At 42.8% G+C, this 19,582-nt stretch overlaps 1 protein-coding gene across 3 annotated transcripts in view; it reads right to left on the bottom strand.

Annotated features, from left to right (window-relative positions):
• The window catches only part of msi1b (musashi RNA binding protein 1b), a 34,655-nt gene that overhangs the window by 6,980 nt on the left and 8,093 nt on the right, over positions 1-19,582 (bottom strand). For all 3 annotated transcript variants that reach the window (XM_028577421.1, XM_028577420.1, XM_028577422.1), the window contains 9 exons: positions 14,401-14,773; positions 14,048-14,088; positions 13,397-13,478; positions 13,169-13,253; positions 8,064-8,105; positions 5,137-5,229; positions 1,774-1,822; positions 1,198-1,280; positions 989-1,106 (listed from right to left, as the gene is read on the bottom strand). In XM_028577421.1, coding sequence (XP_028433222.1) covers positions 989-1,106; positions 1,198-1,280; positions 1,774-1,822; positions 5,137-5,229; positions 8,064-8,105; positions 13,169-13,253; positions 13,397-13,478; positions 14,048-14,088; positions 14,401-14,459 — 652 coding nt within the window. In that variant the 5' untranslated portion in view covers positions 14,460-14,773. The remainder of the gene's footprint in view (positions 1-988; positions 1,107-1,197; positions 1,281-1,773; positions 1,823-5,136; positions 5,230-8,063; positions 8,106-13,168; positions 13,254-13,396; positions 13,479-14,047; positions 14,089-14,400; positions 14,774-19,582) is intronic.

The following is a 19,582-nucleotide window of genomic DNA, read 5'->3' as shown; positions in this document are numbered from 1 at the left end:
AAGGGGTTGCATTGTGGGAAATGTAGGAAGTTGGAACCAGTGTTTTGTCGGAGCTTGACCCCGTACCAGAGACTGAGTCAGGATATCGCCTGCCTCTGATGCTTTTTTTTTTTTTTTTTTTTTTTTATCTGTCACTAAACTGAATGGAATATGACATTTACACTTATAATAACCATATACGATTCCTCGCTCCAACTACAAAACCAAAGGTGGTCGTGCCTTTGCCATTTTAGCTCCAACCCTCTGTCTGTTAGGTCTGCTGAATCACTTGACTGTTTCAAGCATCTTTTAAAAATCCACCTTTATAATTTAGCCTTTGTCTAAAAGTGCTGCACACCAATTAAGCTGTATTATAAATTGAATTTTGTTTCTTTTACCAAAATGTCTGTAGAGGAGCACTTCCAGGACTCAAAGTGTTTGCTTGAGGTGCTCTTTGGATGGGACAATCATATATAGCAAAACTCAGGAAACTCCAAGGCACTCCCTTTAGAAAAATTAAAAAGCCTTTATTGTTATGGCTTGGCCATCTTAAACCAAGCCATAACAATAAAGGCTTTTTATTTTCTCTAAAGAGAGTGCCTTGGAGTTTCCTGAGTTCTGAAATGTTTCTTTTTATTTTTATTTAGTGTTTGTAAAAGTGCTATATAAATAAAGTGTTACTTACTTATTTACATTATGAAACTATAATGTAATGTACAACTAGAATGTCACTGACTAGTTTGAATATCTAAATATTCACAGTTGTGAAGTCGGAGCAGTGAGGCTTTTTTTTTTTTTTTTCTCCACGCCACTTCTAAAGTCTGAGGTCTAGGTAATCAAGGCTGCACGGTGGAGAGTTGGGAGCTGAGTCAGGCAGCCCAGTTAAGCGGTCAGCTTTCTCCCCATGAGGCCCGACCTTTAAAACAGCTGCCGACTCAGTGCTGGAATACTTATTGTCATGTTCATGTATGCAGACACATCCTTCCTGTTCTGATCAATACCACCTTACCTAGCATACCAATGCCCAGCATGAAGGCGTCCATCCCATAGGGCATCACGCGAGAGCGCCCCCTGGCTGAGCCTGTGGGGGACATCACCTCCTTGGGCTGAGCTTTCTTACACTCCACCTGTTTCCAGACAAAAAGACAAATCAGTACACTTAGTTTCTACGTGACGTGGTGACATTAGGAGTGTTGTCTGACAAATCAAGCTGCTCGCCATTTTGTTGTTGATCTCGTGGAAGTGGATCTCGCAGACTTTCTCCACCACGTCCTCGTTCTCAAACGTCACAAAGCCAAATCCTGGAGAGGAGGACAAGGCAAGTTTATGACGAAGTTTAAGAACATTTCACACAGTAATGGTGGGTTCAGACAGTAGGCCGTTCTGTGCAGCAGTACAGCTAATAGTCTGCAGTAATCAGTTCTGTAATAGCCGCTTAACACATTTGCCCCCCCCCTTCCCCTTCTTTCAATGCTGCCATTCTGCACTCATCCTGTCTTCCCTCCCTTCCTGGCCAGAAGGCCCGGGCAAAGCTGGTAGGCTGTCATAATCGATCAGTCCCAGGGTGGGGAGGAGGTGCTTAAGGAGGCTTTACCCTGATCCAGATTAACGGACTGGCTAATTAGACTAGCTACGTTCGTCTCCTCCAGCTCAGCCCACAGGAAGGAGGCCCGTGGGGGGTGGAGAGGGATCAATAGATACCCTGGAAGGACCGGAGGAAGAGTAGTAAATCGACAAAGAGAAGGACAGACGTAAGGAAGGACCGGACAGGAAGTTGAGAGATCTCTGTCTCACCTCTGTGTCTGTTGGTGGTCTTGTCGAACATGAGCATGGCATCGTCGACCTGGGGGGAGACAAACAACACCGTTTTTTTAGACGTCGCTCTCTCTCTCTCTCTCTCTCTCGCCACGCGGCATATTGCCTGACCTCAGCCCTTCTCAAGTTCTGCAGGGAAGCTCAGCAACAGATGGACAGAAAGGAGGGGGGAGAGGGAAGGAGGGAGGGAGAGGACAGGGGACGTGCGACAGGTTACACAGAGTAGCCGAGGGGGCAAAGACAGGAAAATATGAAGAAATACTGTACAGCAAGCCCTGCTGCTGTACTAACAGACATAATGGGTGGCATGAAAAGTTGGAAGTCGTATTTGCTGCTAAACTGCCCCGGTCACAATCCTTCTCACAGAGAGGCCATAATCCGCCGCCTTTCTCCCCTCCAAAGTTTGACATTCCCATGGCAACTGTACAAAAAGTCCATATAAAAGAGCCGAGCCAACATCAAATATGCGTTATGAATAGTGGGAGAGTGCCAGTGAGACAAAGAGGGCAGCAAAGAGAGAAACACTGACACACACACACACACAAAAAAAGCAGAAAGGTGAATCCTGTGGGCAGGTGGAGACTCGATGAGAGGGGAGAGCTGATAGCGAGAGGAAAAAGCGACAGGTGGAGATATGGTAAAAAGAGAGCACAGAGAGTCCTGTAAGAGAGGGGAAGAAAAAAAAAGATTGGGTCAGAGTGGAAAGGGAGGAGAAAGAAGAGACAAAAGGAGAGGGAGAACAAAGAGGCCTGGAGGCTTTGTTTGTTGGCACAGTCAGCCATAATTCCTCCTCCTCTTCTCCCTTTGACCTCTCCCTCCGGCCCGGCCTCCCTTTTATAGAGCAAAGACACAGGTGTCTATTCTATACATACAAACACACACACACACACACACACACACACACACACACACACACACACACACACACACACACACACACACACACACACACACACACACACACACACAGAGTGAGTTTCTTATGTCAAAGTTGACCTACTCTTCTGCTGTTTTCTTCTCCCCCTCTCTCTTGTTAAAAGCTGACATGTTTATACTCCAGTCTGCACACAGAGGTCCAAATAAACATTTGGTAAATTAATCTCTGCTCTATAATAAGTTTACTGGATACAATCCACTGAATCATTTTTCATAGTCACACACACACACACACACACACACACGCACACGCACACACACACACACACACACACACACACACACACACACACACACACAGAGGACACAGTGTGTGTGTAAGTGTGTGCCTGTGGACCCCCTAAGGGCAGTTTGCCTACAGAAAGGTCAAAGGTGAGTGAGGAGTGTCAGTTTGAAAGGGGACCTGTTACTCTGATGCCTCTCAAGTCACTGCTTCCTTCCAGCCTGACATTTGCTCAATGCCTGCAACATGTTCCACTCCTAAAAACACTCTTTATTTTTTTTGCCATTTAGCTGACACTTTTTTTTTTTTTCCAAGAGACCTGACAGTAGGAACTCCTCAGATTGCCAATTTTCTTTTTTAAACAATCAATTGTACCGAAGGCAAGGGTCAAGAAGACAATGCAGACACATTTGATCCCGACGTGAACACACAGTCGCCCTGAAGGATGCTTCAAAACATCACAACAACGCTTGCGGTTGCCCGTTAAAACGCCGCACGCTGAGTTAATGGCACATCGCTGCTTGATATTTCAAACACTGGGCATTTAATGGAGTACCGCCGGACAATATTCCCTCTTATGCTTATTTTTTTTTTTTCCACCTCTCATCTTCCCTGTTATCCCCTGCCCATCCCTCTCCGCGCTCCTTTGTCCTCACCAGGACGGGACACAAAAGGTCCAGTGAGGCAGTCTAATCAGGAACTTCCATGGATGGCTGGAGCCTACATTTCACTGTCCATCCCTCGATATCTCTCTCGGCAAAATCCATCTCCTCGTTATGATTGAGGAGGGAGCACAGGGAAACTCGAGGCCAAACCTTTGGAACTGAAAATAAAGTGCCGCGCCGTCGGACCAGCCTTTGCACGTTTGACTTTGAAAAGTTTCGAGGGGCCACGAGGTGCAGATCGTCCACCTGCTCTTTGCTGAAAACGTTTATGGGATTTGGTCTTTTGTTTTTGTACAAAAATCAACCAAACCTCAAAAAATCACACACATTATTGATGGTCAGTTTGACATTAGGAGACAATTTTAGGAGTGTGAACAATCCAGAAACTTCCAGTATGCAGATAAATTCTGTACAAACTAACTAAATATTTGTCTAGCTTTGTACAGAGGCATAATGGCCCCCGTAAACCCCCCCACACCCCAAAACCCCATCTTTGCCCCAGTTCCCTCTCCTACGCCTCCGCAAACCTCTCTCAATCAGGCCCTCCCTCCCTCGTCAGCGCCTTTGTCAGCCCATCATCTATTCTCTGCCTCATGTCTGTCACAGACCTCAGAATATAAGAACTTGGACAAAAGTTTATTCAAGAAATATGTATATTTTTAAAAACACACACACACACACACACACACACACACAAACAAATGCAGGAAGAAAAATGAAGGCTGAGTGACAAGTTTGCAGGTTTTTTGAGCATTAGTCAACTTTGCATTTATCGGTACTGAAGTCCTGAGTGGACCCCCACCCAACACACACTCGCACACACTCATGCTAACACCCCCAAACACCACCTCATCCCTCCTCCTTCAGAACAAAACCCCCCTACCCACAGAATTACTTGGGGACAATGGGCAAGCCAGGTAACCACGGTAACGGGCCAGGAGGGGGTTGTGGGTAGGAGCAGCTGTTACATCAGATTAATTCAGATTCTGATAATCCCTCCTTCTTCCTCACCATCGCCACACACTCACTACAAAACTTTTTCTCCCCCCCCCCCCCCCCCTGTCTCTCTCTCTCTCTCTCTCTCCACTCCCTCTTCAAAGTCCCCCTAACTTCGCCTGCTGCTCCCGGAGCCTCTCAGCCTCGTTATTTTTCCCTTCCTACCCTCTTCAAGCGTTTTCTCTCCCTCCTTTCTCGCCCTCCTCCTCCTCCTCGCAGTAACCCCTTCACTTCAAGGCCCTCGCTCGACTCCGAGTGAAGGTTTTCTCGGAGAAGTTCTGGTGAATCAGACTCGGCTGAGCTGGTGGGATGTGGTACTACGTGTTCCTAAGCTGTTGATTTGTTTCGGCACTAATGCCAACAAGACAAACTTCCATAATATGACTGAAAAAGCAATCCTCGTTTCCATTCGGATCAATATTGCTGATCATTCCGTCGAACATTTCCACCACAGTGTGTGTGTGTGTGTGTGTGTGTGTGAGACATCTCAAGAACTTGAACGCTCTCTTAAACATCGCTCACCTTCCCAAACTGGTCGAAGTACTGTTTCACGTCCTCGATGGTTGTGTTCACTGACAGGCCTCCCACAAAGATCTTCTTGGTTCGTGTCACTAACTGAAAGAGGAGGAAAAGCACAGATAAACACTTTTTTCTACTGACTGTTGTTATCATCTTGTCCATTTTTAATCAAATTACACACACACATATATATATATATATATATATATATATATATATAAGGACCACAGTTTAAAAGGACATGGCTTAAAATGAGTAATTTAAACTAAAGTAGTAAATTAAACTTTGGGCATGTTGTATTTGCAATTTTCTGAATTATCGTTGTGAAATAATAAGGAATTACACACATTGGTGAACATTAGTGAGGATTAGGTGCGATGACAAAGTCCTTGAAAAATATTTGAAGGAATTACTGCTCTCAATAAAACAACCAAGAGGTAGGAAAGAAACACTGAGTAATGTATTGTTTGGAGCAACTGAATGAAAAGTGTGTTTGCAGCATGGTTACTGCTATTCATTCATCTGTAAAGTGTACTGTACAGACATTCATGATTATATTTTTAATATCATTTAGCGTATTGTTCAGGTTCGCAGGGGGCATTATTAAACCCTGTTTTGACTCTGGTGAGGGTTAAACATGGCCCGTGGAGCCCAAACAGACTAACAAAACATGTTTTTTTCTTAATGTTACCCACATCTGTTTGGTGTGATCTGATTTACAGCACTCACAATATTTGAATAAAAAGCACTATTTCCTGTGTTGGACACAAAGTAAATCCTGGGTGCAAGCAAACACTTGGCACATGTCATTATTTTGGTTATTTTGCATCACTTACACTTTCTTTCTACGAGAAGGAAAATTTGCTTGCTCAGTCACACAAAGGAGAAGACAAGCAGCATCTAACGGCAGAGTTTCCCATCAGTGGCTATATATACGTGATCATATCTTGTTTATACGTGATGATACAATGTTCTTAGAATTTAGTGATAAATCAGATACGAGGAAACAGGTGGTTGGCTAAATTTACACCCATTAACACTGAACGTGTGTCTTGAGATCCATATATATACACAATATACAGTGTATCAAGAAATACCTGTTTTTACTAACAACATATACAGTATAACACAAGCTGCGTATACATGTGAGTCAAACTGTGACATTAGAACATTTTTATTTATTTCAAAATTAAAATGGAAATATATATTTTTAGCAAGTATTTATTACTTAAAGCTGGGGGGAAAAAATCAGTATTAATCTTTTAGCATATTGTAATTTAAGTGGTCTTAGAAAAAAAAAAACTAGCCTTCTGCACCTCCTCTTGGCTCTTTTTTCAGGCTTTAGAAAATCTAGCCTGTGACGGGAGACTTTGGCCAATCACAGGTCTTTTCATAGAGAGAGCTTTCCTATTGGCTGATCTACAAATGCAGATGCACGTCCCTTCAGATGGTGAAAGCCTGATTGAATGGCAGAAACCCCTGCAGATATATGCTATTCTAGCATTGGCAACAATTGCCTACACTCGCAAAGCAAACCACAAAAAAGCAAGACGGACTTCATCAGACAGAGAGTCTAAAAGAGAGTCTGACAATAAATGTAATAAAACGTGTCAATATCAGCGAAACTTCTGCTAACCGTAACCAAAGGCTGTGGCTAATTTAAGTTCATGTTTATGTAGAGAGAGGAGCCTCAAATCAAAGAATGTCATCTCAAAGGGCTTTAGAGGCCCACAAGCGTGCAAAGAAAACAGGACGGTAATTCTCATAGAATTGCCACTGTGTAACGGCATCAGGATCACCATCACGGTGGAAATAATTGAAATGAATGACTAGTACTGGTACAGGTTACTGTATGAAGCGCGTGCCTATGCCTGGGCGTGTCTGGGGGGGGGCTTAGAACAGAGAGGGGAGAGCTGCAGGAGGACGGCTGTATTTTCAAATTCTGGCATCCAGAAAAGTGCCTATACCAGCTTTAATTTCTTTGTATGGAGAAACCAACTATTCTTTATTTTTTAGCTATGATTCGCTTTGTTGTTTCACAACCGTTCACCCCTCTGTATTTATATATTACGCATTATTATTATTATATATGCATATGTACATTACTACATTCCTTTAACATTCTGTTTACATTCTGTTTTATTCATTTGCAATCCTGTCTACACTAATTATATTACGTCATTTCTATTTTTTCTATTTGGGGGTGCTTGAGGCCCAAGAGTTTCATCGTCGACGACTACTTCTGTTATTGTTGCATTGCATCGTGGGACGATACTGTCCATTAACATTACATTCAGCAATGTCAGTGATTCATGTAGGTCTTCTATGTGTAGTTAATTTTTTTTTTTTATCATTTTATCCTTGTGAACACCTCACACGTGGCCATTTTTGCAGCTGGGACACATGATGGGTCACCGACGCAACAACCTATGATGCAGCCAAAATCTGTTCTGTTCAGTTCAATGTTCCAAAGCCACACGCACGCACACACACACACACACACACACACACACACACACACACACACACACGCACACGCACACACACACACACACACACACACACACACACACACACACTAGCAGTATTCCTTCATGCCGTTTGCCTCACTAAGCTATCCTTTCTATTTCACATTGTTTTGTTGGTAATGTAAGACACTAACCGGCTAAGATCAGAAACAGCGTACTTGAAACATAATACAAACGTGTTTAGGTAGACTTAACAATAATGAGTGTCTCTGAAGTTGTGACGTTTTTGTTAAACACGCGATCACCTAACAGTTCAGTGATGTCAGCACTGCTCATGTTCATCAGATTACGCGGCATTAGTGCCGATAAGTGACACACACTAACTCGACACACACACTCTCACCTGCTGCAAACAATGCAGCAGGTGCATTGCAACTAAGACAGGGAGACGCTTTGACTCACCTTGGGCTGAGCTCTGCGAGGGAATGCAACCTTTGGGTCGATCTGCGGGAGAGAATACAGAAAAAGAGAGGGCTGGTTAGTGTTGTGTCATGATACCGATGAACCAGCAACCTGTCGCCCTTTACCCTGGTGTTCTCTGACATCACACCCTTAGCTTTCATTCAGTAACGACTCGTCAATGGTGTCCTCCTCCTGGCCTAGCACCGTGTTATCACCAATCCTAAATCAAAGCAATGCTGTCAAAAAGGCTTATTATTCCCCGGCCCTGGCTGTGCTGGAAAACAGAATGACACCATTTAGAAAAGAAATCTGGATGAAGTTGACTTCAAATGCACAATATGTTCCCTAAGCAACACACATTGGTGATGTGTTCTCATTGTAACCTGCTTCAGATAGTAGACCAGGTTCTGACTACGTCCTGGTCTGAACGCACTGCTGTCATTTGTTTACGTGCGTGTGTGCGTGTGTGTGTGTGTGTGTGTGTAGTCTGACAGCGATCTAGTGGTAGATGACATAAAAGAAAGAATGGATTTAACGTCCAGAAGTCGATCATAGATTTGAATTATTTCCACTGAAGGGTCAGTTCACGGATATTACAATTAAAAATACAGCTTTCTTCCAGTGGTATCTAGTTGCAGATAGTTTTTATGTACCCAGGTTCTGAGAGATCAACTACTAATTATACACTATATAGTTTTAAATGTAGGATCTCTTTTCAGAAACAATGTTTGCTGTTCGTCTGGATTATCCACAAAACACGCTGCCAACAGTTCTCATAGGAACTGTTAGTATGGTGGAAAGTAGTTAGTAAAAACGGGTTTGTTCAAAGTAACTGTAACATTATTTCAGAAAATTGAATTTTTATTCTCAAAAGGCTGACACTCAAAACCTGGGTAAGAAAAACCCGAAACTACCGGTACCTTGGGTGTAAGTGTGAAAATGTTATTTTCATTATTTGGGACGAAACAACCCTTTAAAACATCCTATCTACGTCGAACCTACTGTACTATCTGTCTGTGATGTTTACACTGAAATATGGTTATTTATATTAGGATAAAATCAAAGATACAACCTTCAGTGTGTGTGTTTGTGCATCTATGTACACCGTGAATGTGATTTTATCCCAGGTTTTTTGTATGTATGCTTGCGTCTATATTCCAGTATGTGAATGATGTAAGAATTGTAGATGCGTGTGCGTGTGTGTGTGCGTGCGTGCGTGCGTGCGTGTAGCTGTGCGTAGATGGAATGCCTGGGAATGTCCAGTGAACCCCTGCCTCTCTCGTCACTACCGTGTGACATGAGATCTCCTGGAATCTCACACGGGCACTACAATCACAAACACGCCTCACCTCGGCGAGGAGAGCCCGAGCGAGGCAGGACAAGTGTGACCGAAAGAGAGTGAGAGGGCCGAGGAGGGAGAGGAAGACGGGACAGAGGGGAGGGAGCTGTCAATCAAACCACACTGACGTCAAGATCCACCCGGGTTTTTGTCTGTTTGTTTGTGTATGTTTGTTTTTGCCTCGCTCTCTGTCTCTCTCTCTTTCTCTCTCTCTCTCTGTCTCTCTCTCTCTCTCTCTCTCTCTCTCTCTCTCTCTCTCTCTCTGCTTTTGACGGAAGTGATGACAACAACAGGGACCATTCAGGTGATCCGGCTCGTCCTCTGCCCTGCAGCTCCTCCTTACATTTACACCCAGGGAAAAAAGCACCAGTTTAACCTTTTTTTTTTTTTATATTAATCTTAACACTACAACTACACAAAAATAAACAAAAGAAATTCACACGTGTGGTTGAGCCCACTGAATGTCACCAAGGTAAAGATTGGAGAGAGAACCACACCATGCCATGAGGATGCAATCATAGACAGGCTGTAAAAATTGGAATTTGAGACCGCTATATTAGTCTATACTGTTCTAGTAGAGCTAGAGAACAACTAGACTACTCCACACTGTACTGCTGTTACACTAACAGATGGTGAGACAGTACAGCGCTAAGATTAGTCCGTAACCATGAGAGGGTAGAGTTGAACTACAGTAGAGAGCTAGAACCTCTATGGTAAACCGCATGAGTTTACCAGAGTAAGGGTAACAGTATTGTTTCTACTTGAATAAGAGTTGACATCACCTCAGGTTTTTTTTTCTTCTCTTTTGTTCTTTTCTTTTTTTTTGGTTCTAGAGAGCAGAGTGAGAAGACTATAGGCTAAGACTGGAGGATCAGATGCAGAGTCTACTGTTTAGTTTCTATGGTGGCTAGACTACTCTGATAGTCACCTCCGGTCACCAACCCTCCTGATGTCCAACACTCCTGTGCACATTCAAAAACAAACAGACACACACAAACAAGCAAAATCAAACACATGGCAGCACACAGCACATCCGCAGGGGAAGGAAATTGTGGACATTAAACAGATAAAGTGGCTGTATTTATGAAATTGATTTGTTTCGTTGGAAGGAAGAAAAAGAAAAAAAAAACGTTGATCACAGCCAAAGTCAAGAGACGCTGAAACACTTTGTTCTATTTAAAGACGTGTGAAGTCACTTTTAGGTGTCAAGAGGCCTAACCACCTCCGAACTCACAGCAAGATAAACAGGGAAGAAGAAGCTGAACTTAATTCTAAGAGAGGTTTAGGAAACCAGGGCAATCCCCTTTGACCAACTACATCCCAGCTACGCAACAGTTGGCCCCGCGCGCCGCCCGTCACAGCCTGAGCTGCAAACGCACTTAACGCAACAGCCGATTGGGCAGCACTCAACATCTCTGAGGAACAACTCAAGCTTGTTGACTCCAATCCTATTAGCTAGGAGAGCCATACTAATCACATATGGGGTTATGCTGCCTCCCCCCCCACCCCCTCTTCTCTCCACTCGGGTCAGCGTGGAAATGGTTAACGGGGCCACATGTATGCCTGATGCAACTCTGCTTGGAGCTGTGTGACTCTGTTGTGAACCTCTCTTGCTTGGAGCTGCGATTGAATGGAAACTTTGTCCCACAAAAAGGTGCAGTTTGCATCGGCCCGCCACTAACTTTACAGATAGCAGGAAGCCGGGAGGGCACCCTGAAGGGGCGACTAACAGAGCAGCAGTTAAATAAATCACAGTAAAAGCTGCTTTCCTATACTGGTCAAAACCGGGCCGCATCTGTCCTTCAACACAATAAGTACCAATAAATTCCTCTGCAGCACTGTATTTGCTCTTTAGCCTCTGGCCTGTGCAAAGCTCTGTTAATTCCAGTGCCGGAGCGGTTCAGTCGGTCACAGCATGGCACATTCTTTCTGTTGCCACTGGAGAACTTTTCTCTCCCCTCTCTAACAGGATAACCTGTTAGCATGAGAGAGAGGGAGAGGGGGGGGGGGGGGCAGGGTGAGCAGTCTAAAAAGGCCTACTCTACTCACCATCCAACCCCTGTGGCTGATCACTGAGCCCTCTCCACGCCAAACACACACACACACACACACACACACACACACACACACACACACACTCTCTCTCTGAGGCTGCCACAGCCCCCACTTACAAACGCCCACCGACACACCCAACTGCCAGCCACAAGGGGCCCTGCCACACGGCCCACGAGGCTGCGCACGGTTAACACAAGTTAAGTGGAGAGACTCAAATTAAAAAGAGGGAATCGTCATCTCTGGGGGTCTTCCATAAATAAACTTCATAATGCTGCTCATCAGGAAAGGCGACGCGACGATGAACTGTCATTATCACGACCTCCGCTATCTGTGACCTGTTTATGCTGTCTTGATTTCTGGTATCCAAGATTGTAAATGATGTGCATTGTTATCTTTTTTCTTCTTCTTCTTCTTCTTCTTTTGTGACAGAGCCATTCTTCAACTGTGGAAAGGGGGGGGGGGGGGGGGGGAGTCACTATGGAAACAAACCCCATGGCGAGTTAGTGGCGTCCAACCATGATGACGCTACTTGTCATAGCTGTTGTGCCTGCAAAGTGACACTACAGCAGTAGGGCACTGGGGAGACCAAAGAAATACAAAAAAATAAATAAAAAAAAACTAAATTCAGTTGGACTTCTCTTTCAAGTAACTTCCAATCTTTGCTAATTCTGGATTCATAATAACAAAAATGTCTCATTTCCTTGCAACTTTCTACAGAAAACAACCTGTTTTTTTTTTTTTTATTTCCTTCTTGAGCACCTCCACTCATCCTCCAAAGATTCAAGAAGGTGCAATCGCTCAGAGCACAAAAAAGGGGAAAGAAGAAATAGCCTCCCCTCATTTCAATACAGTGACTAACCAGCAGCCATTACCACTCCCACAGAGGAGAGAGGCGGGGGCAGTGGTCCCTATGGCGACCAACGGGGCCACATTGTTCCCAGACCGGCCCACATTCATTACTGACAAAAAAGGCACACACACACACACACACACACATAATCACACACACACACAATCACACACACTGCAACACAGGCGATTAATGCACTTTAAGTTACAACTGACATAGATGAAAGGGCCTGGCTTTATCATCACGACATTCACAGTTTTTATTCTTCCCGAAGTCTACAGGAGGCTGTGAGCAGTTTGCTCGTTGGCTGCGTTGACACCTTCCTTGATGGTTTCAGGTTGCATTTGCCTGTTCCATTGAGAAACTTTTTTTTTTTTTTTTTTTTTTTTTTTTTGAAGGGGGTCAATTCTACCCTTTTGGGACAGAAAGAAGAGAAAAAAAAAAAGCAGAAAGAAAGTTTTGGTTCTCTCTCTCTCTTCCCAGAGACCAAATCAAAGATTGGCAGTGAGAGCAACCCCGTCCGGTTCCCCCCCCCCCTTGTTTCTATGGAAATTGAAACTGGGTAACATTTTCCTGCTTCTGTTCGGCTGAAGAGCGAAGAGAGAACGAGTGCACATTCTCCCCCGTGTGTCTCGGGCTGTCGTCGACTAACCGGCTTCAAATCGTGTCAAGTGCTCACATTCTGAGGTGTGGCGGCAGGACGCAGACATGGTTTTGAGGGAAACATCCGCGTGGTGGAACCTCAGTAAATACTAAAATGTAGCAGTGATACACCTCTCTAGCGGATTATTGGGAAATCCACTAATCAAACACTGAGCAATGGGATTAGCTGGTGGTGGGAAGTAAATACAGAGAACTCACTGTTTTGGAGTCCAACTCGTGCCTGGTTTGGGCCAAAACTTTATCCACGCCGGCCTGATCAACAAAGGTGACGAATCCAAACCCTCTGCAGAGACCGTAGGGGGGGAGAGAAGGTATTAATGACACAGAAACTGATGTTGACATGTAATGATACGTTATGAGCAGCGAGGAATCACGGAGGTCAGATAAACTTTCAGCTCCGGCAGAGAAGCCTCACAGCTCCCTCACCTCGAGCGCTTAGTAACCGGATCTCGCATCACCATACACTCCTTCACCTCGCCGTACTTGCAGAAGTACTCCTTCAAGCCCTCTGGGAAACCAAAACCAAGTGGAGGGAAGACACATGAATTGACGAATCAAGAGGTTAACAAGAAATGACAACTTTTTTTTTTTTTTTTAATACAAACATAGCGAGGGTGTTTTGGCTTACAGAGAGTCCAACTTCTTCACTTTGCTGAGATTTCCCCTCACCAAACTTCATACATTTTTTTTTCTTCAATTAAACGAGTCAGACATAAAAAGACCTGCGATCAGGACCCAACAAACTGTCAAGTGCATAGTAATTTCAACTCAAATTTCTCATCTTATTACAAACTTGAATAATCAAATTTGACCCCTTTTAATGAGCTTTTTTTAAAGAATCACTCATTCATTCTATGGTAGTTGTGAATGGGTGCATTCATTCTGAAACAGGATTCCTAGTCAACCCCCAAAAAGAAAAAGAGAAAAAAAAACAAATTCAATGTAAACAAACCAAGATATTAAGAAATGCAGCTTTTCCAATAAGTTTCCATTAGTTCCAACTTCCATCTGATCAAAGCCAGGATTTGTAAAGACACAGTGGCATTTTGTGAGAGATAGTGGTGGAAAAAGATTTACCTTGTGTTGTTTGCCAGCTGAGTCCACCTATGAACATTTTGCTGTGGAAAAAAAAAAAAAAAGGAGAATATATAATATTGTTGCATATTTACGAAAGGAGGATTCCAGAGAGATGAATATGTATGGGCTTAAACAGTAAGACAAAGTTGTTATTGATGTTTTGAAATTGTAAAGGCAGAATTTGAAAGTGTATCATCTCTTATTTAACATGAAGGCTGTCTGTGTGGAGGTGTGCGAGTCTGGCTGCAGGCCAGAGTCCCTTCGCAGAATCCCCGGCTTGTTTCTCAGCTCTAGGAGCAGAGGAGGAAAGAGAGAGTTTTTTTTAAAGTTAGTTGTTGTTGTTTTTTCGTTACCAGGGATCGTGAGGGGAGTCCGTGGTGGACAGGCTGCTCTGGCTCCCTTCCGTCTCCATTCCGTGTCCTCGCTGTGTGTGTTGTGTGAGTTGAGTGCTGCGTTGTGTCCGAGCCGAGCCGAGCCGAGCCGTGCGGGAGAACAGACGGAGAGTGAGTGAGGGAGTGAGTGAGTGAGTGAGTGAGAGGAGCTGGGCGGGTTTGGCCCGTGGTGACAGAGAGAGGAGCGGGCCAGATGCAGGCTGGGACAGACTCCACCTCCTCCTCCTCCAGTCAGTCAGTCCCGCTGCGGTCTCTCGCTCTCATCCCACCACACCGGCGCACGCGGCTCCGGCGTCAAGGTAACGGCTAGCAACCACGTCGCTTCCGCTTCGGCCTTTCAAAATAAAAAAAGCTGGTGGTGACTTTTTCAGAGAGGCAACGGTAATCAGGGATGGGAAGTACTTGTAAAGTCTTTATAGTTTTTTTTGAAAACAATGTATTTTGATTACCAAAAATTATGAAAACTGACAGGCAATACTGGATCCCCTAAATTGCATGTGCATGGATGCATGCAAACTTTAAAAAAACTGGATTTTGCTTTTTTATTATTTATTGCTAACATATTTGAAATACTGTTGTATAAAGTAGCATAATGAAGTTTCACTTTTGATTACTCTTTAGCTTAAATGAGGTAACTAACTGTTGTGAAACATCAAACCAATGCACATGCCCTCTCTGTCAATCTAAAATACAGACCTATTACCATATAAAGAAATGATCATGTTACTACTCTACTTAGCTGAATAAAGCTATGTTGTTGTTGTTTTTTTGGGGGGGTGGGGGCACCAAATACCTGATACCAGATTTGGCGATATGGCCCGCTATAAGTGAGGCTCAATCTTAGCCTGCAGGCTACTTGAGAAATGTAAAATGCCAAAAAATCAAATTCAAAACATAAAACACAAAACCTTTCTGCAAATATGTTATGTAAATATTTTGTATCAAGAAAATACTGTCATTACATGTGATTTAAAAAGTAGCATTTTTATAAAGATACAGCGTTATTCATTAAGCAAAACATATTTTACAAAAAGCTAGCCTACTGAATTGAAAGGAAACATCACACTTGCAAATAAGCTATACAATGTCAAATAAGATCATGAAAGCTAACAAAACTTCATAAAATCTAAACCATAATTCAACTGATTCTGATATCCGGATGTTTTCAACTACACCCCCTTTACATGCTGTTTATTTTTTTTTTTTTGTGACAAACATGACATGCCTTTATTTTGAAGGCACAATCTCATAACTTCCTGTCAAATTCCGGCTAACTTCGATTCATTTGAGGAAATTCCCGTCCTAGTTTGGATACAGTGTTAACAGGCACAATTTACATGAGAACTAATGTTCATTTGTAATATAATCCGTTTTCAAAGGTCTTTGAAAAAAAGGAAAGATTACAGTGAAAGTCTTGCATAAATCTATGATATATTATGACAAACCACATGTGAATGAAAGTGGTATTTGTATTGCCAGGAAATTAATAGCATGTGCTATTAATTCAATTTAGTAAAAATATATTACAGAGACAACTTTTACTCACAACAGGCCATGTCGTAGGCTTCTCTGTACATTTTGTTTTGTCCTTACAGTGTTAATGGAAAAGTGAAGCCACAAAGTCAATCAGTTTCACAACTATTGGCCAACAGTCGGCTGAGAAATTACTTATCAATGCTCGATTCCAGTAGCAGACTTAAATAATAATAGGTAAACATGAAGTCATACTGCTCATTTAATATACTCACAGGCTCTTATAATGTATCTGAGGTGCTTGAATGGCAACTTATGGTTTGTTACACAATAATGACTTTGTTCTATTTGTCATCTCACTGTTATCACTGATATTAACTAATCTACAACTTCCATAACATTTCCAATTCATTCATTTTAAGTAAATATCTATGGGGGAGTTTGACACTGAGTTGCATCAGTGTTCTCACTCTGGATATCATCAGAAACTGTGAAACTGTTGTCGGTCTTAATACACCTTCCATATTGCAAACCAGCTTATGCCATGTGGTACAACAGGAGGTTTGTGTGCTGCTCTGTGCTCATTCATTGCTGGGGTTTAAGTATTTAATTAGTACCAAAGCCAGCTCTGGCTAATCTTCTCAACACTGACTCAACATGTGACCTGGTAACCAATGTTAAGGCCAATCAATTATAGCCTGATCCTGTCCTACCCGAAGCTCAGGGTTTGGTGCAAAGTTTTGGAAAGTCTGGAGATTTTGAAGCATACTGACACTACTATTGTGCTGGTTATGGCTCCAAAATACACTGCAACACACGATCATATCAGAGCAACACTACGAGTTCAGAGTGTGTATATAACGCAGGATGTTGGGGCACAGATTTAGATTTGTGATTGTCCTCTCTTACACAGTTTATCCTCATTGAATGCTGCAGCCGGTGTCCTGCCCGCACACAGGCCTATTCTATCCTCTGCAGATGAGCAGATGAAGCTCTGGAAGTGGGACAGGGGCTATTTGGACAGGAATTAAGGGGTGTGTTAAATTTCTGCATGCATGATCAATGGGGTTCGAATGGTGGGGATGGGGATGGGGCGGACGGGAGGGCACTAGGCTGAGAAAAGAGAAAGAGAGAGAGCTAGCGGTGAGAACACAGACAGAGGCAGCCAGCAATGGCTCACTAATGAGAGATGGACAGTGTGGATTGTATCTCATTATCAATCAACATAGCTTTGAGTTCTCTGGAGAGGGAAAATGCAAGCCCTAATGTGTGCTGCATGTGGTCCATTTTGATAAACCCAGCCTGTGTGGTGGAGCATTAGTCACAGCGGTATCTGAGCTGTTGGAAATCCACACACATTGCCCTCTGTCCGTTTTGGTGAGGAGTTTCCTCTGAATAATACAATGGGACTTAATTACAGGTCAGTGGCATGTCTCAGGGAGATAGAGGGAGCTCTGTTACCCTTCCAAATACAGTATAATGCCATCTTCCCAAGGGTGGGGTGGGGTAACAAGAGCTCTACACAAAAAGGTGCTGATAGGCTGAACCTGAGAATGGTATAAGGTGATCCAGGCAGAGAAAGTGAGCGTTTTACGCTGAAAGAGAGAGAAAAGATAAAGGACTACATTAACGCTCAAAGGTTTTCTCCCATTCAGTTGGCCCTCTTTCCTTCACAGTCCACTTCCAACTTATCATTCCTGCCAACTTTCTTTGACAAAGGCGGAGGAATCTTGAATTTGGAAATCCAAAAAATCTGATTCAACACAGAGAAGTCTATGTAAACAGTTCAAGTAGAAAGTTTGGTTACACTTTACTTGAAGGTATCTACATAAGAGTGACATGACACTGTCACGAACGTGTCATAAACATTATAAACAAGTCATAAACGTTTATGACATAACGCTTCTTTTAGTTAAGTGTCATTCGGTTTTTGTCATGACAAGTTATGGTTAGGGTTCATGTGTCATGACTGTGTCATGACAGTGTCATGACACAAAAAAACTGCCCCGGGACACATTGAGGCGACACCAACTTGAGAAATGTAATACGTCTTCATAGCAGCAGGTGGCGCTACTCTAAATTGTTGCCCAAGAAATGAAAACCGGCAGCTGATTGGACGAACGTGGGTTTGTTTTCTCTGGAAATTCAAAGCCAGACTGTCATGGCGGCCGTTCAGAATACGATCTCATATTGTACTAAAATAGTTCACTGAAACGTGTTTCTGAAAACATTTTAAGCGATGCAGTTGCTGAATCTGTCTTCATTTCAGCTCAAAAAAGGTCAGTTTAAAAGATTTTCGTCAGATTTTGAGAGACTCTAGTCACCTCATTCCGCTCGCCATATCCGGGTGAGTCCTGACTGCCCTGCCGCCGACCGAACATGTCAGGTCGGCCAAAATGAACGCCGACAGCCCCCCAGACTGACGACGGCACGGGACACACCGAACAGATTCGAGTCACTGACCTCGCCAGACTGTCCAACGGCCGATAATCGGCTTAATGTGTCCACGCCATAAGAGTAAAGTCAGGGAGTCTTTACAAACAATAACCAACATCAACTGCACAAAATGTAGATTTATGTTTGCATTCGGTGACATTAAGACTGTGTCTTGTGTCTTATTTAGACATCAGAAAGTTGAAATGTCAACAGGTGAGCAGATGGACCGTAAAATAATACCATAGTGGTAATAACAGTCGTTTATTTATGTGGCCCCCTATCAAAACCAGAGATATCAAAGTGCTTGACAAGGAAAATGAAAAAGTACAAGATGTATATACAAAGTGAGAATAGTAAACCCTAGAAATTTTGATGATGTCATATGTAAACATACATGTTACCAGTGGTGGAATATAACTGAGTACATTTACTCAAGTACTGTAGTCGAGTGCAATTTTGATGTACTCGTAATTGTAACTTGAGTGGTTCCATTTTATTCTACTTTATACTTTAAAAAAGCACTTTTATCTCTACTACATTCACTTGACTGCTGGTTACTAGTTACCTTTCAGGTGACAATTTTAGTGTTTTAGTGTTAGATTTAGTGCATGAAATGCTTATGAAATATAATACATTGTTAAATATCAAACTAGTGGTTCCTGACCTTTTTTTTTGGCTTGTGACCCCTTGTAAAAGAAAGTGCAGCGTCTAGTTGGGGCCTCTTGTCACATCTCAGATGTCTTTGAGTTGTTAGTTAGCAGTTCCACCAAAGGGACATCCCCCCTCCACCCCCCTAAACTTCTCACATGGTTTCACTAAAAGAATAGTTTGAGTACCAATGACTCTACATTATTTTCACAAAAGCAAAAAATTTGATACTGCAAAAAAAAATGTTAACAGATTTGTGTCAATGCACACTTTTTTTTAATTTGTCCTTTCTACCACACTTATCAAACAACCCCCCTAATTTAATAACCTCTCTAGGTTGACAACCGCGGAGCTAAACTACCTCACTGTAAATAAAGTGAGAATAAAATGCTAGTCACACAGAAATTAGTAAAGTATTAACAATAGAATATGATTATAATAATGTGTCAGTCACAGGGCTAACTTTCTGTGGAATGAGTACTCTAACTTTGAATGGTTTAAGTAACCTAACTTTAAAAATAAAATACTTTTAAAGGCCAGACTTTCACTAATTATAGAGTTGTTTGTTTGGTTTTTACATTGTGGT

Source organism: Perca flavescens, chromosome 5 (genome assembly GCF_004354835.1).
Source record: "Perca flavescens isolate YP-PL-M2 chromosome 5, PFLA_1.0, whole genome shotgun sequence".
Taxonomy (NCBI): domain Eukaryota; kingdom Metazoa; phylum Chordata; class Actinopteri; order Perciformes; family Percidae; genus Perca; species Perca flavescens.
The sequence above is the reverse complement of the archived record's forward strand: the minus strand, read 5'-3'. Positions and strand labels throughout refer to the sequence as shown.